This window comes from Malus domestica, chromosome 07 (assembly GCF_042453785.1).
Source record: "Malus domestica chromosome 07, GDT2T_hap1".
In the NCBI taxonomy this organism is placed as follows: Eukaryota; Viridiplantae; Streptophyta; class Magnoliopsida; order Rosales; family Rosaceae; genus Malus; species Malus domestica.
In genome coordinates, this window is record NC_091667.1 from 19,147,501 (window position 1) to 19,173,866 (window position 26,366).

At 38.0% G+C, this 26,366-nt stretch overlaps 4 protein-coding genes across 9 annotated transcripts in view; 3 read left to right on the top strand and 1 right to left on the bottom strand.

The window, feature by feature from the left end:
• The window catches only part of LOC103410159 (protein REVEILLE 5-like), an 8,390-nt gene extending 7,689 nt beyond the window's left edge, over nucleotides 1-701 (top strand). For 4 of the 6 annotated variants that reach the window (XR_011582517.1, XM_008377750.4, XM_008377751.4 and 1 more), the window contains exons 8-9: nucleotides 82-199; nucleotides 274-583. Coding sequence is in view for 5 of the 6 variants with exons in the window: in XM_008377750.4 (XP_008375972.3) it covers nucleotides 82-189 (108 nt within the window). In the remaining variant the exon portion in view is untranslated. 6 annotated transcript variants of the gene reach the window in all.
• A 535-nt stretch (nucleotides 702-1,236) lies between these two features.
• LOC103439207 (uncharacterized) lies at nucleotides 1,237-8,446 on the bottom strand. The gene is made up of 10 exons (XM_008377749.4): nucleotides 7,428-8,446; nucleotides 7,202-7,300; nucleotides 6,838-7,037; nucleotides 5,830-6,023; nucleotides 5,508-5,613; nucleotides 5,075-5,379; nucleotides 4,264-4,689; nucleotides 3,703-3,784; nucleotides 1,954-3,594; nucleotides 1,237-1,593 (listed from the first exon to the last, which is right to left on the bottom strand). The coding sequence occupies exons 1-10, from the start codon at nucleotides 7,493-7,495 to the stop codon at nucleotides 1,430-1,432; spliced, it is 3,285 nt and encodes a 1,094-aa protein (XP_008375971.3). The 5' UTR covers nucleotides 7,496-8,446; the 3' UTR covers nucleotides 1,237-1,429.
• A 10,549-nt stretch (nucleotides 8,447-18,995) lies between these two features.
• LOC103439210 (large ribosomal subunit protein uL5c-like) lies at nucleotides 18,996-21,475 on the top strand. Its single transcript, XM_008377752.4, has 3 exons — nucleotides 18,996-19,325; nucleotides 19,927-20,127; nucleotides 21,025-21,475. The coding sequence occupies exons 1-3, from the start codon at nucleotides 19,077-19,079 to the stop codon at nucleotides 21,355-21,357; spliced, it is 783 nt and encodes a 260-aa protein (XP_008375974.2). The 5' UTR covers nucleotides 18,996-19,076; the 3' UTR covers nucleotides 21,358-21,475.
• Nucleotides 21,476-21,829: 354 nt separating this feature from the next.
• Nucleotides 21,830-25,700, top strand: LOC103439211 (sphingoid long-chain bases kinase 2, mitochondrial-like). The gene is made up of 12 exons (XM_008377753.4): nucleotides 21,830-22,384; nucleotides 22,485-22,561; nucleotides 23,212-23,265; nucleotides 23,356-23,415; nucleotides 23,696-23,773; nucleotides 23,952-23,998; nucleotides 24,089-24,129; nucleotides 24,256-24,340; nucleotides 24,437-24,551; nucleotides 24,655-24,777; nucleotides 24,905-25,005; nucleotides 25,223-25,700. Exons 1-12 carry the CDS (start codon nucleotides 22,186-22,188, stop codon nucleotides 25,350-25,352), a joined length of 1,110 nt encoding a protein of 369 aa, XP_008375975.1. The 5' UTR covers nucleotides 21,830-22,185; the 3' UTR covers nucleotides 25,353-25,700.
• Nucleotides 25,701-26,366: the final 666 nt, after the last annotated feature.

Below are 26,366 nucleotides of genomic sequence, written 5' to 3' on the forward strand. Positions count from 1 at the left end.
CTCTCTAGTATTGGTCTCTTTTCTAGCTTCGACTATATAATATGGTGTATTTGCAACTAACGGTTCTCTTTATCTACACAGAGAAAGCTAATTGAATCGGATGGCGCCGGCTCAGTCAAAACTAAATCCAATGGCAATTTCAACTTGTCTCGCATTGTCAAATCAGAGAATCCCATCCTATCTTCTTGAGAGATGGAAGGTAAAATGGAAATTTTAAACTCCTCAATATTTACAGCGAATATCCGACCAATGCGTTTTAACTACGGATTTCAGGGCAGAGTGTTGAACGACCAAGTTCGCTAACAGTTAATAGCGCAGAGTGGCTTTGTATATATGTAGAATACACGGTTTTGAATACATACAGCTTGTGAGTGGACCAAACCCAGTTTTGTGTGCAGACCATACTTGTAATTTCGTCGTGAAGGAATGTGGAATGATACAGTCAGTCAACTCCAATGTTTGTTCCGGAGGCCGTCTTGTATTGAGTTTCGAGGTTGATTGTGGACTCTATTTCGTTGTAATTGTTGTTTTTCGGTTTTACATAACTCAAATAAAAGTAGGACCTCAAAATGGTGCCAAACAAGGGAAACCTGTTTACCAAAAAAAAAAAAAAAAAAAAAAAGGGAAACCTGCTACTGTAAAGTAGTTTCCCCGTCTCCGTCTTAAACGATAATCATTCTGCAGAAAGTTCGTAAGTCTTCTCCAGTTAAGTCCGGTCTGAATTTAGATTATAAGCTCGCTTGAAGGTGCTTTTAAAATGGCTGAAAGCGCTTCTGATGAAAATGTTTTTGAAACTAATCCTTAGTAAATATGGAAGTGAATTCTGAAAAAAACACCTAAACTGCTTCCATGCTTCTTGGAAGAAGCATTGAAGTGTTTTTATTCACTTCTGCTAAGTGCTTTTAGTCATTTTCAAAGTATTTTCAAAAGAGTTCTATTTTGTTTTCTGACGAGATGAACGTTAGTGTGGAGACGGAATCGTAAGTTATAGATATTGCTATTATGTTTGGGCAGCTGAATTTTCATATCATCAACGAGAAAGATGTACATTTGGAGGTTCGGGACTGCTTCAGTAACTAGCATTCGTTAACCCAAAATTTAAGTGCTTCTTGAAGTTGCTTTTTCATAAAGCACTTCTACAATCTACGAACAATTTAGCCTCTCCCTAGAAATCCATTTATTTTCTTTATTCAATTCGTGTTGAAATAGTGGCATAAAACACCCTTACGCTCTTCCTTGTGGCTTTCGGAAATCAAATAAGAATATGAGAAACAAAATATTAATTACACCACCTGCCCTCAACACATCCCATTTCAAAGAAGCAAAATATTAAACACATCGCCCATTCCTTGAGTTGCACATACCATTCAAGAGGACTCTGAAATCTGAGTACATTGAATATACACAAGTTTCAAGACATCCGAGTGGCCTATCTATACCCGAAACCCATGTCAAGTTCGTGTCCGTGAGCCCCTTGAGTGTGTCCGCTAGCAGGAAACTGATGAATCTGTTTTGGGTTTGACCGTAGTTCCATCTCGATAAGCCTTTGGAGCGCCTCTGGATGGTGGTTGCTTCCACCGGCAGCGTCAGGAGCTGAATTCAAAGGAAGTCAGTGTACTTCATGAAATTTCCAACATCACAATATACCATTTATAGTTCAGCCAATGTTTACGAGGGGTAGAAGATTTTGACTCAATGTTGGAACTAAAAAGAAACGAAAACAAGAAAAAATAATCAAGCAATTTTTGGAAGTTGAAGAAAGTGGAACATCAAAGAGCTACAATTGTTGCCGGCGACTTTGGGAGATTTAATCACTCAAGAGTAATTTCTAAGGAAAATACAAGCAAAAGTTGCACAAGCCACTACGTGAACGCATTAAAAACAGAATATCAGGCAAGACACAATGAAATCAACCAAGGGCACTAACAAAAGATGCAATGAGAAGTGCCTTACCAGGCGATGGCATTCCATGACCACCAAAGTTGGGATTCTGGGGACCAAAGGGGAAACCTTGCATTGGGTTCAATTCTTGCATAAAAGCCTGACTGACTGGTTGAGCAGGCAGAGTTGCACCCAGATTAGGATGAGGATGCTGGGGCGGAGAACTGGATAATCCTTGTAGCAGGTGAGGCGGAGGAAAGTTGCCTTGCATACGCATCTGTTGCATCATAGGGTGATGGGTGTGAGCATCAAACCCAGATTGCCCAGTGTTAGAATGATGAAAAGGTGGACGAAGCATATTTGCATGAAATTGATGATTTGGAGGCGGATCACTTCGCATAATGCCTTTTGGCCCCAAAAAACTCATTTGAGAGTTGATGTTGCCAGGATGAGAGTCTAATGGGTGGAACGGGGGACCCACATGATTCAATTGAGGATGATGGAGCTGTTGAGAAGGTGGTTGTACATTAAGGTTCTGATATGGATTATCAGGTTCTCTTATATCATAAGGACCACGACCACGAAGAAAAGGAGGAACTTCTTGGCTTCCCATGCTTCTTTCATCTTTAAAAGCAGAATTCATAGCTGCCAACTTTTCAACAATGTCAACCCGTGTGTTCTGGGAGGAGAACAATTTGCTTTTCACTTGATTCCCAGAAGACATAAAATTTTGGATGTTCAACGGTTCGCTGGCTGCAATCAAGCCATCCTCCTCAGGAAGTCGAAAATCAGGATGCCCCTCAAAGACCCCAATCTTAGAACCCAAGTCGGTTCCAACCTGTGATGATGATGAACCTAGTTCAATATGAGGATTATTGAGACCTAGCCACTGCTCTTCGATCATATCTGATTTTGTTTGCTTCCTCCGATTTGCTGTCAAGTCACTACTACTATGACTGGTTGAGTTGTGTCCAATTTGAATTGCAGGAGGAATTAGACTGTTATCTGTCACAGGAAAAGGCACACTGTGAGGCTCCATAGGATCTACTCTTGCAGATCCAATTGGGGCCCTCTTAACAGAAACCGGTGCTCCAACTGTTTGTAACTCTTTCATAAAAGCAGTTCCAAACAGCGTTTCAAGAGTCATGTTCTTCCCTGCATCAGAAACATTTTCAGAAATTTCATTTTTTGAAATGCGGACTGCAGTGCCAATAGTCGCTCCTTCAGTGTCGTGTAATTTTTCAAAATACATTGTTTCTTGATTATAGGATGGTTCCATATCTTTCAAGCCTGTTCCCTTCTGCAACAGTGAAAGTAGGTGCTGGGATGCATTATTATCAACATTAGCTTTCAGCTGCTCAGGCTTTCCACCAGCCCCATGAGGACTCCACTTTTGAACAGGGGGCAGCAAGGTCGGACCATTTTCACTAATTCCAGACAGAATCGATTGTTCAAGGTCTTCACATGTAAGGACTGTCGAAACTGCCTCTGGTTTATTACTTTTGGACAATTGTTCAGAGCTACCAACTGTAGGAGATACATCTGAATTCATAACCCTGTCCGCAGGTTCAGAGTTTTGAGAAGAAAAACTAGGAAACCTGTGATCACGTATCTTCCCAGCAGTAATGCCGGATCCACCTTTTTCACCACTAACGATCAATGAAAGTAAGTCATTTTGCCTTCCGGATGAGAAATCATCACTGGGTTTCCTTTCTGCAGTAAGATAGAACCAATTAGAACTTAAATGTAATTTCCAGTTCCAAGCATAAACAATTTAAGTTGGAAAGCACTTTTAACTCCAAGATATCAACAGCAGCAGACCTTCTTCATGAAACCAATGAGCAAACTTGGAAGAATGGGCAGTGTCAGAGCTCCGTGTCTCATCATCTTTACTATCTTGATGCTATAAAAGCACAAAAGAAATACATAAGAATCATAATTCAAACTAATGACTTTGTTTTTCATTTAAATGAGAAGAAAAACACAAACATTTGAAACATATAAACCATGAATTGCAGTTAAAATTGATTTTAAGGGGAAATATGCAGATGGATGCTTCAGATTAAAGCTGAATCAAAGAAATTTGTTTTCACACTGACATTGGGCCATTAGATAGAACACCAACATGTAAAACTTATTTTGCTAAAATATAATTTTAACAGACCCTATCGGCAGAAGGTCTCAGTATAGTAATAGCATGGCATATGCAGGCACAGATAAAAGAAGCAAAGATAGAAGGGAATCCATTCACTGTATGACTTTATGGTTATAAAAATTAGAACGAATCAAGATCCTGGGGAACCTTACTGTCCTGAGTAATAATCTTTGCAAGAATTTATCGAAAATCTATGTAGTAAAAGAATGACATTGGACACCAGTTACCTCAGTGGTATTAGAGGAGCCAACTCCATTTAATGCTACAGCATTGGTAAAAAGCTTTTCCAGTATTGACGCAGGAGGACCTTGATTGGATTCACCAACAATCTTAGTCCTCATCACCTTTTCAGCATTAAGGTCAATTACTTCACTATTTCTGGAGACTTCTACAGGTTGAGATGTATTAGCTATGTTATAGAGTTGACTCTCAATGCCAATTATCTTGTTCAAGGCACCTTGAGGTGGTGACAAATTTTGATTCTTCTCACCCATGCTATCAACTGGGACATCAGTACTTGCACTTCCATGTTGTTGCTTGCTCAAGAACATTTGTTCAGTTGATTGTTTCTCCACTTGGTTATCAGAAGTCCCATTTAAAACAGGTTTAGTTTTGGCACGCAAGATATTTTCCTCAAGTCCAGAATTCCCAACCTATCAAAAAGAAGGAAAAGATGTATTCAATTAATAGCAGAACGCAATTGATAGAGCATGAGAAATAGGAAGGTTCAAGCTTGGGTTGGCACTACTACATGGTATTTTAGCGGCAGTGTAAACTATCTGTTGCAGAGATCAGAAAAATCAAATCACACAACATTGAAAAATGTTGTAAATATTAACCCAGCATCACAAACAAGTGAATGCAAATTTCTTCACATGAAAAACCAGCCTTCCGCAATATAACCTCTTAGCACTTCAAGATTTTTATCATTTTGATTCAATAGATAACATGACCTATATAATACATTAGGAATCCAAATCATTATAATCCTTGAATTCAGCATCTTCATCAACGGTTAGTGAAATGAACTATGGTTACCTCAACTTCACGGGTATCGCTCAAGGATTTTGGTCCAAGATTTCTTTCCAAAACTGTGGTAGCAAAACCTGGGGGTACCAGAGGTCTGGGTGCAGCAGTTTGCAAAAGAAAACTAGATTTTTCAGAATCAGGATTTGCAGCTGGTGGTATGAGAGGCTCCTCTACTTCACTGCTTCTATGTCTCCTCTCATCTTTGGAATCATCCACCAGCGTAGCAAAGTCAAATTCACCTTTATTCTTCTCTGGCTTCAGCTTCTGCTCTTGAAGTGCTTTGTGCTGTTCTTTCCTCATTAATTCAAATGAAGCTGGGAGGAAATCCATCAACTTTCAAACTTGGATTTAACTGAGCAGAAATATACTGGCCCAAACTAGATACATATGAAAGACAAATAAAGGATAGAAGAAAAAAAGTAAAAAACATTTCATCCAGTACCTCTTCTCTTTCTTTCCTCTTCTGCTCTTTCCTCACTTGTCAACTCAGATGAACCAAACGTTTCATCATTAAACAAGTCAGTATCCCTCCGCGAGTGAGGTGCTGCCTACAAATTACAGGATAAGAGGAAAGAGATAATTGGAATGCTTTAGATTCACATTATACTATTCTTTGAGATAGAGAAAAATATCTTATCAAAAAGAAAACAAGAAATAAACTTATGCTGCTCCATTTTAAAAGTCGTGGATACTTAAATCCACGAATAAGCTTCGGATAATTGTTTACCAGACATGTCAACGCCACAAATAAGCACAAGGTATACCTTGTAAGGACGGGGAGGGTGATATGGCTCATTGGTTCTATTCAACTGGTACGGTTCGTTAGATCGAACTTTTGGTGCTGATATCCCTCCAGTAAACCCAGCTGGTCTAGGAAAGGAGCCACTTCCGAGTAGGCCATCATGCTCAGGAACCTGCAATGGCCGCCGAGACTGGTTCCCAAAATGACTTCCGGAATCTGATAGTGATACAGTAATTCAACCGGACAGAAAGTACAAACTTCAGAGATTAATTTATCTAGAGAAACAGTATAGCAGGGTGGAATGTAAGATGATATTGCCACAGAAATGACCCTAACACAGAATGAGGAAAAAAAGTATTTCAATCAGAAATTAATTTCTTAATAGTTTCAAGCCAGAAAATGAACAATGGTAGGATTTTAGCAATCACCCCAAGGGCACCAGTCACCAATTCTATATGCTAATCAATGTTTTTAATAGTCGATCCTTCAATCTCCTCACAACAAATATCAGCTTCTCCACAAAGTATTTGTCTCAGATCTAAACTCCAATGGCTCTCCTAAACAGCGTAATTTGGACATCCATTAATGAATAATCCAGACATCCGTAAAAGCATAATCTGGACATCCCTCACAAGCCCTAAGTACTTTCACATAACCCCGAAAATATATCTTTTCCTCCTGCGAATGTAAAGCATAATCAATCTTTAGCCCAGTCCTTTGGAAAATTGAAATGTAATTTGCATTGCTTGGTCAACGATGAGAGGGTAGGTAGAGGTCTGGGTAAAGGCTAAAAAATTCATAAGTTTCTTCTGTCAAATGACTGCATATCAAAAAATGTAATGAAGATGCAGGGCAACAGTCCTGTTTAGCACTTACTTATGGAAGACTACTGAAATCCCTATAAAGAACGCTGCCAACCTCTACCACAAGGAACTAACAATCATGTGGAACTTTTTTCTGAAACATGCATATTCAACTACATTTGCAGTTCTACAGAGAAAAGCATATCAACAGATTAACAAAACCGCACCAGAATCCCTATCAGATTGCGAGTCACTATCCCTGTCACTCCGTCCAGTTGAACGACCTTCCCACCTTCCATGGATTGGCCGCGAATAACCAGCTACATCCCCTCTAGTAGGTGGAGATGAACCATACTCGTTTCGCCTGAAACTATAAGCTGACAAACCACTAGTTCTCTGTCGATCTTTGAAAGCATCCTCGAATTCACTGATTTGAAAAGGGAAACATGAAAATATCAAACATAATGAACAAGGCCTAACATGGTAGATGAGTCAAACAACCAGCTAAATCAGGCATCTAAAGAACAAAACTACCTTCAGAAACAGAAGCTATAGATACAGCAATCAGACCATTCAAAATAGGCATCTAACCTTATTATTGACTGGTCGAACCCACTTGGTAGTTTCTTGCAAGAATCTAATTCACTAAACGACAGTAGGAATTCTCTCCTATATGATATTTTCGACTTCCTGGATCACCGGAGAAAAAATTTGTTATAGTTCACCAATAGCAAAGCAATGAAATATGCACGAATATATATACAACAGAAACTACATCTACAAGTAAAATAAAAAATGCCAAAAACAAATCTTTTACTTTTGCTTTTCGTGATTCGTTTCAGTAGGCTGATATGGGAAGTGTGGTTCTTCATTCTCTAAGCTCATTCTGCCCGTCGATGCAAATAGTATATCCGAACTACGACCTAATCAATGTAACCTCTCAACAGTTAAAAAAAAACCACTCTTCAATTCAATAGTCACTACTCCAAGCTCAGAAGGCAAAGCCCAGAAACCACATCAACATCCAAACCAACACAAGAACTTCCACTAATTGGTACACCGATTCTAACCCGAAAAGTCAACTGGATACAGGAAGTTGTACAATTCAGTGCAAGAAAATCAGTAACCCCAGCTCACCCATCACCTGTTACCATATCCGAAATCGAATTTCGCAACTCCCCAGCAATACAGAATCAGCAAAAACATCTAACCCACTTCCCACTAGACCCTAAAAACAAAGCAGATCCATTCTCTGATCCATCCCGCTCAATCTACAACAAAATACCCAAAACACCAAATATTTCAAAAACCCACCCCCAAAACTCTCCCTAACAAAATTTGTCCTATCCAAACACCAAAGCACACACATATACATACACAAATACAAGTATGTCAACCTTTTTCTGCAAATCAAAACTCGAATACCGTGTAAATTTCAACAAAAAATCATCAAAAAATCCTCAAAATTTGGATGAAAGGGCTCCGGAATAAGCATCGAACGGGACGACGAGCCTAGGGTTCCATTCTTTAATATTTTTTAAGATCTTCCAAAAACTAAGGTATTCTTGCACGGAGGAGCTACGGGGATCCAAATGAAAAGAGATGTAGAGCGAGAGATTGACTGGAATTTGGGGGTTTGATCTTCTCTGCCTTGTTCTCCCTTCAATCGGGATGTTTAGAGAGAGAGTAATAGTGAGAGGATTTCAGAGCGCGAGAGAGTTGTTTGGAGAGAGAAAGCTGGAGAGAGAGAGAGAGGGGGGGGGGGGACAAGACTACCTTCACCTTTCACATCGCTGAAGGAGAAAATAATAATAGAGAGGTGTTTTGCCAATTTCCGTCTTCAATTTGTAATTTGCTGTCAATTTACCTAAACCTTTATTTAATTAAATTTAAATTATTATTTTTTTAATAGCTGATTATCAATTTGACGATAGATTTCTAAATTTTCCATCCATTTTTTTGTTAAGGTTATCATGTGCCGAGCACATGCTCCACAAATAAGAGTAAAAGGTTAGAGTACACCCAAACGCTTTGCACATTCGTCTTCTTTCACCAGAAACCTTATGTTGTCTCCAAGGGGTACTTGTAGACCTGACATTTTGAACCCGACTCGTTAATCTAATCCGATCTGATATGTTAATATTAGTATTTGAGTAGGTGCTTAACGAGTCATGTCATTAACGGGTGAATCCGTTAAATAACAGGACACTTTGGGTCAATCCGTTAGCACCCGTTAGTTAAGGATGTTTTAGTAATTTCAGTAAAATCTTAATAACAAAATATAAACTCTATACAAAAAATAATAATAATAAGACCAACTCCAATGGTGGGTTAAAAGCCAAATTATCCCCCCAAACACAATCCAACCAAGGGGAAAATTTGGACTAAATGCTAAATGCTAAACCAATGCCAGATTTCCTCCAAAATTTAGTCCATAAATCGGAATTTAAATTTTTCAATATTTATCGGAATTTAAATTTTTTTATATTAAAATGTTCATAAAATTAATTTACGATAGTCTACATATTTAATAATCCCGGGCTAAAATAGCCTAATTTATCCACAAAAATAGTTTAAGTTCATTCTTCAATAATCTCGGGCTAAAATTTTAGGCTAGAACGGTTGGAGTAGAAAAGTTGTTTCTGGGCTAAAAGCTAAATTTTCCGAACTAAAATATTTGGCTTTTAGCCCAACCATTGGAGATAGTCTAATAACTATTAACGGGTGTTAACAGGTGAAACGAGTGACCCGTTAGCTTAACAGGTTGGGTTCGGGTTCGGGTGGCCCTTTAGCTTAACGGGTTAGGTTCGGATGACCTGTTAACTTAACGGGTTGGGTTGACCCGACTCGTTTACAGGTCTAGGTAGTGGGAAACAAAAAAAAAAATCCAAATTTGGCCCAATATCTCTCCAAATGGTGTATTTTAGAGTCAAAATTTTGGGATTTTGGTTTGGGGATGGGAATTTGGGACTGCAACCCACCCCTGATGGATAGAGTCAAAATTTTGGGATTTTGGGTTTGGGATAGGAATCTGAGACTGCAACCCACCACCGATGGATAAGAAAAGCAATTGGCGGCATAGACCCAGCTTGTTGCTATAGCACGTGATGAGGGGGAAAGGCAAACCCTACGCAAGGCAAAATGATCGTCTACGGGCGAGTGCACCAGCAATAGCCTTTCTACGGATGGGATTGTTGTGCCGTTAGGATCCAATGGCTAGAGCGCATTCCTAGGTTATGATCCAATATGGTGCGCCTTACCCCATTAGTTTCCAACATGTTTTTATTGTGTAGGGTAGATTTTTTTACCCTTGCCCGAACGATCAATTTTGAATGATTTTTTCAACGATTCTTTTATTTTTAAATCTGGTGGCTCAAACCTATGTTAATCAATTTTAGCAGTAAAAAAAAGATCCAGCGACTCACATTTAAATTCAAAGGTCAAAATAATATTATTAATTAAAGTAAATTTAACCACACCACCTTTACATTAGTAAAAAACAACTTAAAGTAAATAAAAACACACCATGACTTAATTCCAAAAACAAAACAAAAAACAATCAAACACTACATTAATAGAAGCACTTTTGTGTTACCCATTCATCATCCACTTCATCATTTGATTCAACATCTCCTCGTCATTCTTAGGAAAGTGGTGAGCATCTACGTTTCAAATCATATTATGCTGATTATATAATCGTATGCCTAAGAGAGTTGCATCACGTGAGTGAGTTGTGTCACACCTGATTCCGAGATATGTTCAGGATCAACATGAGACACTATAATGTAGAGTGCGAGGAAAACGAACAAGATACAAAGGAATACTACAACTGAAACAAAGAAAAATATGTTAATGGGGCCTCTCCTACAAATATATTTAACAACTATACAACAAAATGCACATAACCATCATTAGGGTACCATGCCCATAGGCTCAAAAAATGATAATCCAAAAGAGATGCAAAGAAAGGTACAAGTATAACCTAGTCACTTCAAGCACCCTGATCTATGCACTGCTACCCAAAAAACACCTTGTGCCTACTAAACCTTGTCACCTGCATAATCGTCATCTACATTGTGGGAAGGTACACTGGGCAAAGAAAATTCCATATAAGCTGCGAAGCTCGTGTGCTTGACAATAATTCAACATATGTGATAGCAAAAATTCAACGTATGCAACTCTGAGTTTAGAAACATCATTCATACATCATACTTTATAAAATTATAACCAAAACTCGCTGAGTTCCAAAGGAATCACACAGACATCCATCAACTTTTCTAAATTGATTCGCAAAGGTCCTTAAATCTCTAGTTCATAAATACGCTGAAAACTAGAAATAGAGTGACACAATTTGGCCGAAACTTGTAATTCCTATGATTCCTCATTCTAGTCTAACTCAAGGGAACCTGACGATTATAGGGATCTAGTTCCAGACCAACTCAATGGAACTAGGAGATGCAATTCCATACCAACTCAATGGAATCCATAAGACATAGGGTGGACTAACTCAACAAAAGCGAATAGGAAGTGGGATTCCCGACCGACTTAATGGAATCTAATAGAATACAGGGTCCTGGACCAACTTAATGAAACTGAATAGGAAGTGAGATTCTAGACTAACTCAATGGAATCTAAAGGAATATAGGGTTCAACAGAACTGAATCGAAAGTGAGATTCTAGACCAAATCAATGAAATCCAGATGTTATAAGGTTCTAGTCCAACGCAATGAAACCAAATAGAATTCTAGGAATCTATTTCCAGACCAACTCAATGGAACCAAATATAAATAGGATTCTAGACCAATTCAATGGGATCCACAGGATACAAGTTCGATGTCACATCTCTCATAACATTGTGTTACCAGTGCTATACTAGCCTTCTTGTTTCACAATCATTTCAAATATGCATATCAAAACACATTTCATAATATAGATCGATGACTGAATTTAAAAGCAACAATTTAGTAGAAAACACATTTTGTAAATCCATGCCATATCTACTAAGGATGCGTTTGTTGCACCGGACTATCTCGAACTCAACTGGCCTATACTAGACTAAGCCGGATTGGTTTAGACTAGATTAAGCTAGACTAACTTAGTGAAGTGTTTGGTGCAGTGTCAGACTAAAAAACAGGATAATAAAAATAATAAAAATTAATTCACTTTTTTTTTTTTTTCGTTTTCTAGAATCTCCCTAATTTTTGGTCAAACTATTTCCCTCTTTTTCTCCCATGTCTCTTCCCTTTTCCTTATCCTGTCCAACTCTCTATCTTCCTCTCTCTCTCCCTCTTCACTTCCTCTCACAACTTCATAATCTACTGCAAATTTTCAAAATCAAACCACAGAGCAAGAAATAAAGTGAAAATTTAGGAGTTGGGGTTGTGGTGCATGTGTGATTGGCTTGAATGTGGGAGATGGAGAAGGTTTGCAATCAGGGAGTTTCATATTTTCTGGGTTCAGTTTGCCTTGAGTCAATCCCATCGTTGATTTAAGCTTATACCCACTGCATATTTGTGTGTGTTTGTGTTTGATAGGTTTTTGGGTTCTATTTTGTGGGTTGGATCTGGATTTGAAAAATGGAACGACTGCATATATTTTTTTTTTTTGAATTTTGCGGGATATGGGTTTGAAAATGGTTGTGGAAGTGAGGAAGAAGTAGATGGGATGGGCAAAGTGAGGAGAGGTGAACAGAGGAGAGGCGAAGTAGACATGGGTGGTCTTAGCAGTCCACCCGATTTCAGAGGGCCTCGCTAAGCCCCTTTAACGAATCGTTTAGTCAGGGTTAGTGTAGGCGAGTCTCATTAACGCTAGTTCGTGTGTGCAACAAATACGGGATTACAGTGACATTCAGTCCAGTCTAGTCCGAGCCAATGAAAGCTAGCGAGCTCAAACAAACATACCCTAAGTATCCTACCATGAGAATTTCATGAGTACTATTATACCACATATATTAAAGTCACTCACCTAGAGTTCGCGCTATAGCACCCTAGCACAAGGATAGAAACACTTATACACGATCAACGCCTAGAACAAAACCCAAGTTTCATCTTAGAACTCAATAAATTATGTAATTCTAGATCATACAAGCCACAACATTCATGAATGATTTGGGACATGTTGACCAAAAGTCAACCCTCAATCAAAGTGGTCCCTGCTGAGGTCAACAATCCTAATCAATCCAATTTAGAAGATCCGCACATCAGATTTTCAATCCAAGAGTTCCTAAGGGTATAACATTACTTTCACAACAACATATTATAATTTCAATAACGATCCAACAATTGTATCTTCCCCTTCTACAAAGGTCAAGAGAAAATCATTTACAAAACTAAGTTCAAATGATCGAATCTCATCAAACGGACATAAAAACGGATTCACGACATCACAATTAGCTTAGGCAAACAAGGTAGGGTCATTTGGCCATGCGCTGCTGCATGTTACAGCCGCCAACCACAACTCCCCAGAATTCGACCAATACTGAAATCGACCCATAATATATCAAATTGAAGCTTGTAAAGAGTTAAGACAATTTCTATACATAAGTCAAAGTTAAAAACTGGCTTGAGGTCATCGAATTTCACCGAGAAGTCGTCGGATCATCAGAAAATTGTGTACCTCTCCATGGACTCATTGGAGCTTCAGCGTCCAATGTGAAGCTTGGGTTTTGTAGTTGGGGATACAGTGAGTCAACTGGCGGTGGTGATTCATGTTGAGGTGAACAGAGATATGAGATCACCGACGTAAAAAATTTGAAAAAAAACCTGAGCGTTGCTTTGCCGCGACAAGTGGTCAACCAAAAAGATTCTTGGGTGAAAAAGGATGTTGGGGCAGCGCTAAGTCGGATTCGTGGCAGTGGGTAAGTTCGTCATCGTTGGAATTCGCCAGAATCGGCATTAGAAAATTTGCCCAGAAAACAAGTTAAAGTCGCAAGTCAAGGAAGGCATTCGGGTCAACTCATGAGCCAGCTTGTGGGTCAAAATTTCCAAAAATGGTAAGGTTGCTTCATTTTGATGGAGCCTTCTATATATAGAAGTCCAAATGACGAAAATGCTTCTTCCTTTGCTTGCTTATATTTCCTTCGTTCAAAATATGTTTCGTGAACAGTTTTTGCGTACGCGTTCATGGGATCAAGTTTTATTTGAAAATACTAAGTATGACCTCGAAGGGTCTATGAATTTTTAATGGCTAGTGAAGAAAAGTCGAACTTAAATAACTAGTCAAAACCTCTAAAATTCACGAATATAAAAATAAAATCAAGAAAATACGAATTACAAAAATCAAATAGTGAAATCCGGGGACATAATTTCACAAGTTAAGTATGACATACATGAAAACCCGAAATATAAATTAAAAAGATAACATTTTTTTGTGTGTTTTGTTATTTTACCATTTCTTAGACCAATCCAATGGTTGAGTTAAAACTCAACATTTGAGTTTTAAAACCCCCAAAATTTCTCCAATCATTGGGCTAAAAATGAACTTTGGGTTAAAACATATTTTTGGGCCAAATTTAGCCCCAGAAAATGAGGCTTATAAATACATTAAATGCAACATCTAAAATAATTTAAAATTTTTATTTAAATCAAAATTCACCAAAAAACTCTATAAATACCTAAGTATTTGTTAAAACATCTACAAAAATTCACTTTTGACATACAATTTTTCGTTTTTTTTTTCTTTCCATCCACCCATGTATTTGTGTTTAAGAAGGGGGGGTTACATTGTGTGGTTTTCCATGTTCTTTCATGCGGTGCATATGTGTCAGAATGAGGTAAGTTTAGTGATTTTTCATTATTTATCGGAATTTAAATATTTTAGGTTATAGGTCGTTGGGCGGTCGGAAGGTTGCCACGAGTAAGTTAGTTTGGGGGACTCAAGGGTGCACTGGGCACGTAGCTTATTGAATCCAATTACGACACAGATGAGAATGCATGCTACGAAAGGTTGAGTCGAGTCTGATACATGTCTAGTCAATATCCTTCTATAAGTCCACAATCACTACACGAGATGAACCTTGGTTTGGTGAATCGAAGTTGACCTTAGGTGTAATAAGGACTACCATTACTGTGCACGATGGTATATTGAGGTGCTCCTTGTCGTTAATCTACATAAATTTTATTTTTAAAAGTGTCACTAAAACTAAAACTAAAATAAATCATCTTTTAATAATCTCAGGCTAAAATTTTAAGCCAAAATCGTAAGAGGAAATGGCTGTTTCTGAAATAGAACTTAAATTTTATTGTCTAAAAGTTTAAGTTTTAACTCCAACCGTTTAAGTTGGCCTTATGGTAAAAGTAGTAGTGTGAAATCCCGTCCCCAGAATTTCACTATTCATTATGTATCTCGTAATTTAAGTTCGTATTTCATGTTTACGTCATTTTTATTACTTAATTTTAATTCCGTAAATTTTGGGAATTAAATCGAATAGTTATCGGGTTTGAATTTTCGTATCAATCTTTATCTTTCATTGACTTTTCGAAGTTTTAACTAGTGTTTTTAAATAGATCTCGAACCCACGAACACATAGGCAAAAATCGTTTGCGAGTCCGATTTATAACGGTATAGTTACAGACGTTTGAAGTTGTGAACTATAGATTGTGGGAATTATTTAATTCTCACATGTGGGTTAAGGGTTAAGTTAGATTAAAAAGGCGAAGGTTTCTGAAGAAAAAAAAAAGAGGGGAGAAAGGGAGATGGGTTGCTGCTAACCCGTTTTGGGGGTGAATTGGACCCATTAACCCACAAATTTGACTTGCTTGTATCTCCTTCATCCGATCTCCGTTTTGGGTGATCTTGGTGTCCATGGAAATCTCTTGGCGAGCCCTACATCTCTGTAGTGTTAGATTTCCCATATTCTTATCCATTTTTCCAGTTCAAGGCAGTAAAGTTCAGTGCGTTTCTGGCGATTTTGTCATTTTTTCGGTGATTTTGGCAACCATTTCTTTCAAGTGAGGTATTAAACTTCATCTATTCTTCATAATCTTCAAGTTGGTATACTTGGTTTGTGCTTTCGTATTCGTTTTAGATTTGGGTGTTTAGAACCCTAGAAACCCGGTTTTCTCCGATGAATTTGGATGGTTTCCGGTTATAATTTGTCGTTGGCCTAGTTGTGAATAATGTTTCCCTTGTTGATCTCTAGTTACCACGTAAATTTGAGCCTTTTTGGTTAAGGTTGAAAATTTGGGTTTTGAAACCCTTCACCATAACTACCATCGCGTGTGGTGGTGCGTGGGACCGTTCACGAGTGTTGTCTAAGTACCAAATACCTTCTAGTGACCCTATGAACCTATGTCTAGCTCAGTTTCCTAAAATTCAATTGTTTGGTGTGGTGATCAAATTGGACCACCACTTGTTTGTGTGATTGATGACAATCCGATCGTTGGATCGTTGTACAATTTTGTGAGCACCATAGTTATTAGTTGTTGGACCTTTGAGAACTTTCGGATTGGAAATCCGATGGGTGGATCTTCTGGATTGAATAACCTTAGATTGTTGACCTTAATGGACCTACCTTATCGACGGTTGACGTTCTTGTCAATGTGCTCTACTCTAGAGTGTCGTTTTCCTCTAGTTTTTTTGTTGAGGCTTGATGGAGCTTAGTTGGCTCATCATGATGACGTGTCGTTCCCAGTTGACGTGTGTCTCAATATATGTATTAGTGGCACCATATTGAGTTATACTTGTTTATTAAATGTGTTTTCTATTGAATTTTTATTTTTATTTTTAGCATCAATCTATGTTTATTAATTGTGAATCGACTGTAGCTAGGAAACGTATATAAAAAGTGGTTAGATATGTATCATTAGTATGATGTGTATGATTGTTGTTATGACAATGTGATCCTAAAATCTTATTGGTTGTATTTATAGAACTTATATGCTTGTGTGACATATTAGTTGGTGGCCATGAGAAGTTGATGGTGTAGGTGACTACGTTGAAACTTATAGGGGTTGAATTATGTGTCAAAATTGACTGCACCATGTAACAGAGGTACATGGATGGTCCTGCTTGGTATATCCGAGATAGGGGACCATACGCATTCTAGGAGTGATCGTGCTTGGTATATCCGCGATGGGTGATCACTATCTAGAGCTACAGAATACAGTCCTACTTGGTATAACCGCGATGGCGGCCTGCTAGGGGTGATCATGTTTGGTATATCCGCGATGGGTGATCACTGCCTATGTTATTATATTATGCATATGGTTCTGCTTGGTATATCTGCGATAGGGGACCATATGTATTCAGGAGTGATCATGCTTGGTATATCCGCGATAGGCTATCACTACCTGCATGATGAGATTATGCCTGTGGTTATGCTTGGTATATCCACGATAGGGGACCATACGCATTTTAGAGATGTTGATGGTTAGTTGTACTTGGTATATTTCGATAGGCGATCATAATTTAGTTTGGATTCTATTGAGAGATGGTCCGGAATCCCTCCTACTCCGTGATTCCGTTGAGTGATGGTTCGGAATCGTATCCACTCGGATTCCGTTGAGAGATGGTCCGAAATCCCTCTTACTCCGCGATTCCATTGAGTGATGGTTCGGGATCGTTTCCACCTCGAGTTTCATTGAGTTTGGATTGAGATAGCTTCAAGGATGTATGCTTCGGCTGAACTGCGTCCTTCTAACCCTAGTTTTTAATGTACATATGAATGATGGATTTTGAGAATCTTGTGCTTTGAATTAGAAAAGTCATTGGATGTCTGGGTGACTCCTTCGAAGTTGTCAGCGACTTGATTATAATATCATAAAACATGATTCTATACTTGATGTTTATAGATTGTGATCGATGACACTAATTTTACATGCGAGAAACTGATTGATAATTTTGGTTCTGTAAAGTGATCTGGAACCTGATGTGGTTGGATTCCCTTGAGTGGTCCAGAATCCCTACTCTTGCTCATTTCCATAAGTTAGACTTGTACCCTGGATTCGAGTGAATGAGAATTACCCACAATAGATCTTGTGAATATAAATTAGAATTATCAAGTTATTACTTGAAATCCAGGCAAGGAATAATGTAGAAGTCCTTTATTAATTTTGTGCATTGAGGTATGATCTGATTGATTGATTAACATAATTAAATGTTAATATCATGCCTCCTTGATATCATGGAATGGGTTACTTGAGATGATTGTGGAAGGACGTTGAATATAATTGTTATTAATATGACTAGATCAGTGATCCATGCGACTAGAGGATACCATTATGCTTTGTTGATTTTTTGATATATTACATGATATGAATAGCGATTTTATGTTGAAATATAATGATTTATATGATGGATGAAATAGAAACATTGATTGTCATGCGGGTTGTTATGTAGTTTGAATCGAATAATTCATGCTTGTCAAGTCCAAATGTTTGATTGAGGAATGTTATGCATTTTGGCTTGAACAGACTGTGTTATATGTCGAGTTATAGCAAAGATGAACTATGAATGACTTGATTCCTATTGAGGGTACGTAGGCAGTCTAACGAGGAGGTTAGATGCATCCATAAAGTATACGAAAATTTGCTATGTGAATCGATTCTCGAGTTGTGATTTGTTATATTCCGGAGGTGGGGTATGTTTGAGATACGGGTATTTGGTGGTGTCACGTGTCGATCTTGGATGTATGTCGGGATCAGGGCGTGACAAGTAGGATCTTCCCCAATTTTTACTTATTTATGCTAAAAAATTAAGGCAACACAATTGTGTTAGGGTTGTTTGAGATTGTGGTGCTTCTAGAAAAAGCAGCTTATTAAAAAAAATTTGAAATATCAAATGTGTTTGGTAAAACAATTTTTTTTTTTAAATGCTATTAATGAAAGTAGAAAAACATAAAAAAGCAGAAGGAGGGTCCACTATGCTTCTAAAAAAATGTTTTTTTTCTTCAAAGCATATCGAACAGTGCCCATTTAATGAAATTTTCAAATGACAAGTATGCCCTAGCATATTGGAAAAAATTACAATATTTGTCATTACATTATTCTTTTTGACAATTATTTAATCACATCCAATACTATATCATTTTTAGTCATTTAATATTTTACAACCATTCGACCAAAAAGAAAACATATTAACAACAATTTTATATAAAAGTTTATCAAACACTCAACATTTTTTACAAAAAACTTAATAACTTTATTTTACAGTTATTTATTCTTACAATACAACAAAAATAGTTTTTTTAAGAAACATACCAATGCCAAACTATCTCTTACTCTTGGTTAGACGGATAATACGTCATTTTCTCCTAAAGTGCCTTACCTTATCCTATTTCATTCACAGAGAGCTATGTCCAACAACTACCCCTATGATTAGCCAAATTTACAAAAAAACCTCAACCTTCTCTCACAAAGGCACTATCGTAAATAAGTTCAAATACGAGCCCCTTCCACCACCTCCCCCCCTAAACCCCTTCCCTCTCAGCTCAAAAAGCAAACGGATACTGGAAAATTTAGACACAACAATGGCCTGCCCTTCGCTCTTCCGCTCCGCCACGTCGTCGTTTCACGGCCAATTCCCAGTTGCGGTTTCACCTCCGCCTTTACGACAGTCGCACGGAAAACCGAGGACTGTGGTGGTGCCCGTTAAGGCCGCGGAGGTGGTGCTGGTGGAGAAGTCCGAGGCAGAGAAGGTCAGCCGGCTCAAAATCGCTTACCTCGAAAGAATCATCCCTAAGCTCAAAGAAGAATTCTCCTACACCAACATCCACCAGGTGAACAAAACCCACAATTATATTTCTAATTAATTTGTTTTCATTAATTTTGCTAATTTTTATTTTTCTGGGCATTGTTATTGTGATAATGAAATGGGGTTTGCTTGTTTTGATGGGAAAATGAATTAATACCTCTAATTTTAGCATAACTTGATTCGTTTTGGGTAAGCAATCAAATTTTGGATTTAGCTGCAGTGAATTTCCTTTTACTGAAATTAACTTTGAGAGCAGACAGTGACAATGTGGTTCAATTTTGGTTTTATGATACAACTTTCTCAATCATAAAGACTTTATTTTTTGTGTTAATACCTTCCGGAAGTGGAGAATTTCGTGTTGAACTTGATAATTCAACCCCCATTGCATTATTCACTGAAGATTTGTATTATCTATACTGGTCAATTGGGTTGGGTGTAAGATACATTCTTCTTTGCCTTGTCCGAAGATTTCTGGGATGCATGATCCTTGTAAGCAATGGAGAAATACTATTTTGTTGATATTCTTGTCCATATTGCTTTCGGTAGTTCTGTTATTCCGCCATGGGGTTCAGCAGTTTAATAGAGTGTTATCTTGCTTTTGTTTCTGCACCTGGGAACTTGGGTAGGTTCCAAAGATTGAGAAGATTGTGGTGAACTGCGGTATTGGAGATGCTCAACAGAATGCTAAGGGATTGGAGGCGGCAATGAATGACTTAGCACTCATTACAGGGCAGAGACCCATCAAGACACGAGCAAAGGTTTCCCTTGCTACCTTCAAGATCAGGGAAGGCCAGCCACTTGGGATTGCTGTCACACTCAGAGGAAATGTGAGTTTGCTTTTCACCCCTAAAAGTGAATCTTATCTTCTGCATAGATACTAACAAGACTGTTTCTTTTTATTGCTCTTGAGCATGTCTATTGTATACTCTTCTTGTTTCTTATCATCTCCATTTCAATACTTAAAATGTTCGTTAATGACGATTTAAGATAACACTTTAAGTTATGTGGTGCCCTTCTGGAAGTTCTGTAGATTATATGATGGTGACACAATGCTCATATCTTTTTTTCCTTCTTTGTTTGGTATCATATCAATAATGCTCAATAACAATTTAGTGCGTAAAACGTATCATAAATGATGTGGTGGTTTGGTCTATAAGGTCTGATCATAGGCAAAGAGTGCCTTTATTTACAGTGTGGAATTATATCCTGATGAGGTAGTATGATCAATAAGGATGTGCTGGTATAGTTGTTAGACTGCGGTCGTGGTGGCAAGTTGGCAACGGCGACCGAATTTGTAAGTTGTGTGGTAAATTGATGTTCGATGGTGAGGGTGGTTAACGGTTTCTGCAAGAGCAGCCATGGTTTGTGTGCTGAGTAAATTTTGGTGTTTGTAGCAACTCTGCATCGGTGATGGTGAGGATGAGAAATAATAAGTTGTTGCAACAGAAAGAAATAGTTTGATGAGAAGCAAAATTCTTTCCTCTTACAAAATCGTACTCAAGAACTGTTATGTGGGCGAATCTTTTCTTCTTCCTTCCGCTCAAAACATTTAATATTGCATTGTTAGTATTCATTGAAGACGCATGCACCATAATGTCTATCTGTCCTCAAAAAATTCTGAACCAGTATTTCCTATGCCAATAGTTTTGAAAATACGTCAGTTTCTCTGATACATACCAAATGCATCCAATCTCATGCACTATGCTTACTGTTCGATTTTGTAGGTGATGTACGCATTCCTTGATCGTCTCATTAACTTGGGTCTTCCTAGGACAAGGGATTTCCAAGGTCTAAACCCGAATAGTTTTGATGGAAATGGAAATTATGCCCTTGGGATTAAGGAACAAAGTGTGTTCCCAGAGATCCGGTTTGATCTTGGCAAGGGCAGGGGAATGGATGTGTGCATCAGAACAACTGCCAAAACAGATAAAGAAGCTCAGACGCTTTTGGCTCAGATGGGGATGCCGTTCAGAGAGACCGGCCCTGCATCAGCGGTGCGCAAGAAGAAGCTCAAGTCTCACCATTTCAGTTCGAAGGGTGGAAGAGGACGACGGTGAAAGTTTGCGGGTTGGAGAGGATGACATTTTGATGCTGTTTTGTAATTTTGCCAAGTTAAAACCACCAACAGTTGTACTGTATGTTCAATGAAAATGATCTTAGTTCTTCTTGTGTAAATTATGCGGCTGTAAATCACTAGTGGCTCATTTCTTAAAACAAACTAATTGTTTGATAATTTGTGTTTAATAAAGATAAATAAAATTAATGGTGAAAAGTATAGTTCATGTCGCTATCGATTTATACAATAATTATGATGAAAGAATCGAAGTTTAACGTATCACTAAATCCTAATCAAATTTATGGGTCAAGAAATAAACAGAAAGGTGTCATCCACCAACAAATTAGATAATGACGTTGATTCCCATCAGAATAATTTTGTGTTTAGTGTTATAAATTCTTAGTTTTTGGCCAACCCATCGAAAATTTTACTTTCTGACAACTAATAATGTTAATGAGAATCACTTAAAAAATGGATACGGCATGGTTAAGTTTTGAATGGTGGTATAAGAGTTTAGTCTGAAGAGTCATTTAATACTATGGACTCGTGATATTCCTCTTTATTTGTAAACTTAAGATCTTATATTTAATTCTCGATAAAGACCAAGTTGAACTACGTTGCTATGGCCAACTCAGGCAAGGTCTAACCAACCAACTTGATAACGGTGGGTATGAGAAAGCAGAACAGCAGTATAACATTTTTCCCATCATAATTTGACTTTAGCCAGGTGAGAAATCTGATTAGCTAGTTAAAACCCTGATTTCCTCTGCAAAGTTGGGCAAATCGGATAACCGACAGAACCAAAACCAAAGCTTAAAAAAGAAAAGATATGGGCATTAATCTGATAGCATTCGGAGGTGGTGGTGGAATAGCAGTAGGAGGAGGAGTGAGAGTTTCAATGGCGACACCATGGGCTGTGAGAGCCGAGCTCCCCAAAGCTCCTGATCTGTGCGCTGACCGCTCCATTCTGCGAAGTGGGTCTTCCTCCTCTCGCCGCCGCGACCTCGTTTTCGTCGTCAATCCCAGCGGTCTCTCTCTTTCTCTCTCTCTCTGTTTCTGTGTTTTTATAAGTTTTATTGGTGTGTTTTTATGATTTTTGTGGGTTATTGAAATGGGAAATTGGAGCAGGTGCGAATGGGAGGACAGGGAATGAGTGGAAGAAGCTGCTTCCATATCTAAGGTCTCGCCTTGGCGCTGATTGCAATGTGAGTTTCTTACCCAATTTCCCTCTCTTTGGTTTTTTTACCCAATTATCCAATTTTGGTTTCACAATTCGTTAGAGGTTGGAGATTGAAACCCACTAATTTATGTTAATTTTGGCTGTAAATGCATTGCTTGTATTAATCTTTTGGATTAATTTATCTTGCTTGGCAAGAGAATTGGAAATCCTATGTTATCTTAGATCATATGATTTTTTTGGTTGAAATCTTAAATCATATGTATATCCATGAAATTCATGCTCTTTTGTAAAGCAATTTACTATGTTATTGTTTTCACTGTAATACCTGGGAATCGTTTTCAGTGTTTGTCCCAAGTGCTCTGCGGTTTGGAATTTCTTCGCTTTTTGTTTCAATTTTTGGGTCTTGCAGTACACCACAAGTTTTAACCAATCACTTCACCAGTTACTATTCACCACGCTTGTGTACTTTTGTAAAAATGTAGAACCATTAAATTAAAGGCTTGCAGTGGATTTGATGATCTCCTCTCTGTCTGTCTCCCTCACGCTTGTGTATGCAATTAAACAGATCACTCTTATCCAATTATTTATTTGAAGTCCGTGTTGTATCTGTTTTGTTTCCCCATTGAAACACACATGTTGAACTTGTCTAATTTTACTTTCTCTTCTTATCGGCAGATATGTGAATCTTTGACATCAGGTCCTTCTCATGCGATTGACATAACGAGAGAGGTGGGATTTTGTACTGTTATTATTTGAACTTGACATAAATCTAGTTTCCTTAGGGAAGATTGGTTTAAAATGGTTTCTTATGGTATGCAGGCTATACGGGAAGGAGCTGATGCTGTAATTGTGGTGGGAGGAGATGGAACTCTGCATGAGGTAAATTTCATGGCACAATCCGTGTCGATTAGAGTCAATCAGATTTCCTCCCCTCACCCCCCTCCACACCCCCCCCCCCCCAAAAAAAAAAAAAAAAACATGGTTCTTCATATTATGCAGTGTTTTTTATTGTCTACAATCCTTGTGATGAGTAATTTTGGTTTGAACACGTGACAATTTCTAAGTGAATGCTTGGTATTAATAACCGTCAGTATTGAGCAGTGTTACTGATCTAAAAGTATCTGATAAATATTCGTCTACATTGGCTTGTGATAAGCAGGTTGTTAATGGATTCTTTTGGGCAGGAAAACCTGTTACTAATTATGATAGGGATGCCACCCGTTCAACTGCACTCGGTGTAAGTGATTACTATGAGAATCCAGTAGTTTCAATTTCCCACTGTTTATTGTGTATGTAAAGCAAACTTCAGTTATTGCATCGGTGACATGTTCAGTTGATCCCTTTACTGCCTGGTTTGGACTTTGGATGTTTTGGATTTCTGAAGGGAAATGTAATTTATTTTTTGCATTCCACAGCTCATTCCTTTGGGGACAGGGTCAGATTTTGCCAGATCATTTGGCTGGTTAGTTCATGCGTTTCAGTCAGTTATCATTTTCTTCGAGTTTTCGTGTATGCACTTGTTTTAGATTGTTGAGTGTCTGTTATTTATCAGGAAAAATGATCCTTGTGAAGCCATTGACCGCATTGCCAAAGGTTCTCTCTCTCTCTCTCTCGATTTCTTAGGCTTTTTTTTTTATTCTTTTTTTTTTCTTCTACTCTTTTTGTATTTGCATTTAGTTTGTCATTTATATTTCTAAAAAGATAAATTGTACTCTGCAGGGCGGAGATCATGGATAGATGTTGGTGTTATTAGTGGAGAAGACGGAGAACCTCATTACTTTGTTAATGTTGCTGACATTCATTTGTAAGGTTAACTTGGAAATTTTGTCAATTTAGCTTCACCAAAGGCACATTCTGATCTTAGAAAGTCTTATGGCCAATTTTTTGGGATGTGATGCAGGAGTGCAAAAGCAGGATACCATGCTTCTAGTTTCAAGAGATTTGGAAACTTGTGCTACGTTATTGGTTCTTTAAAAGCCTTTGTTGGGCACCGTAATCAGGACCTTAAAATCAAGGTCAATATTTGTAATATTGACCACTAACAGTCTGTATGTCACATGCATGCTATTTTCCCTCTTGTACCATTTCTTTTGCTTAATAAGAATGATTTTAGTTTAGGTCAATGAAGGGGAGTGGGAAGTGTACTCTCAAGTAACAGCCCTTTGTGTTGGAAACGCAAAATACTTTGGTGGTGGTATGAAAATTACACCAAATGCTGACCCTCGCAGCGGCAATTTTGAGGTGGATTTGTTTTTCTGCACATAACCTTCCTAATTATTCGCAATAATATTTTTTCTTAAAAACGAAACTTTAAAATTGCAGTGTCTTTGCCTGTACATTTGATCTTTGTTATAAACTTTCTTCGCAGGTTGTGATTCTTCAGGACTTCAGGTGGTATGACTTTGTTCTGAAGTTACATAAGCTCTATAATGGGACACATCTAACAGTGAAAAATGTATCTTCGAGAAGGTATGTCTTACTAGGTGGAGTTGCGTTACGCACAGACGTGTATACCTATTTCTCCTTTGTTTCTTTATTTGTAACCAACTGCACTCATCACATCAGTATGCATAACATCACGATTCAAATGATTTGAATTGGTTGCCCGAGAGTTAATTCATCCGCAACCATTACATGTAGCAATTGGTCTTTGGATCTCATTCATGTATTTTCGTTCTTTTTGCAGCGTGCATTCTATTGAGGTGGAAGACATTTCAGGCAGTGGTAACATTTATGTTCAATCTGATGGCGAACATTTAGGATTCCTGCCAAGGAAGTTTAGTATATTACCTTCTGCGGTTGAGATGATATGCTGAAACGAACCATGGAACTTGTACTCCGCACCTTATCAAAGAAATGGACAAGTCTGCAGAGAATGCGAAGCATCAGTATTACTCCTCGAATGAAAATGAAGCGGAAAGTTTTTTCTCATCGAATAATTAATCAGACGGAGAGTTACAGCTTTTGTTTATAAATACAAGCAACTAACATAACTGAAACTCACAAGCTGTAATAGAAGTGTAGCTCATCAAAACTGATCACTAACTTCTAATCTTGCGGTGTGGTCAAACCGAAGCAGCTGCATCTTGCTGGTGTTTTGTATGTAACTACACTCTGTTTTGCTCCATTCTCGAATAATGTTCATTTTCCGGCTTTGGTAGTTTCTCCGTATGTCTCGACTCCTCCCTTAATTTGAAGTAAGAGGATTTTAGGCACTATTTGTTTGCATCAACTTCGATTGAGAGGATTTTTGACATCCTTTGATTGCATCAACTTCGATTGATTAATTGTAACAGAACAAAGGTAGCCTCAAAGGAGACTAAAAACTTAGTGCATCAATGTACATTTGCCTTTGTGCTTGTCTGTGTGAAGCAAGGCGGGAGATAGGCACGAAGGGTTGTATGCCTTGTTGCACCCAAAACTCTCGGTGAGGAAATCCGGCTTCAGTAAACTTCGGAGTGATATAAGCATGCTTATTTTTAGCTACACTCTCTATAACTCGATTTTGCTCTCATTTTGTCTCTTGTAATTCAAAAGTCACTATTTTACTCCTTGAAACTCAACATTCCCATGTTTCTGATTTTCTGTCAACTAGCCGTTAAAGTTGCTGATGTGGATGGGTAAAATTGTAATGTCATAGGCTTATTTTTAGCTACGCCCCTTGAAACTAGATTTTGATCTCACTTTATTCCATGGAACTCGAGTTTGATCCCATTTTGCCCCCTGAAGTTCAATATATGCTCCACTTTGTCTCGTGGACTTTCTCTCCTCCTTGAAACATATGTGAGACTCACTATCTTATAAGACTTTACTACATGTGCCGATGAATT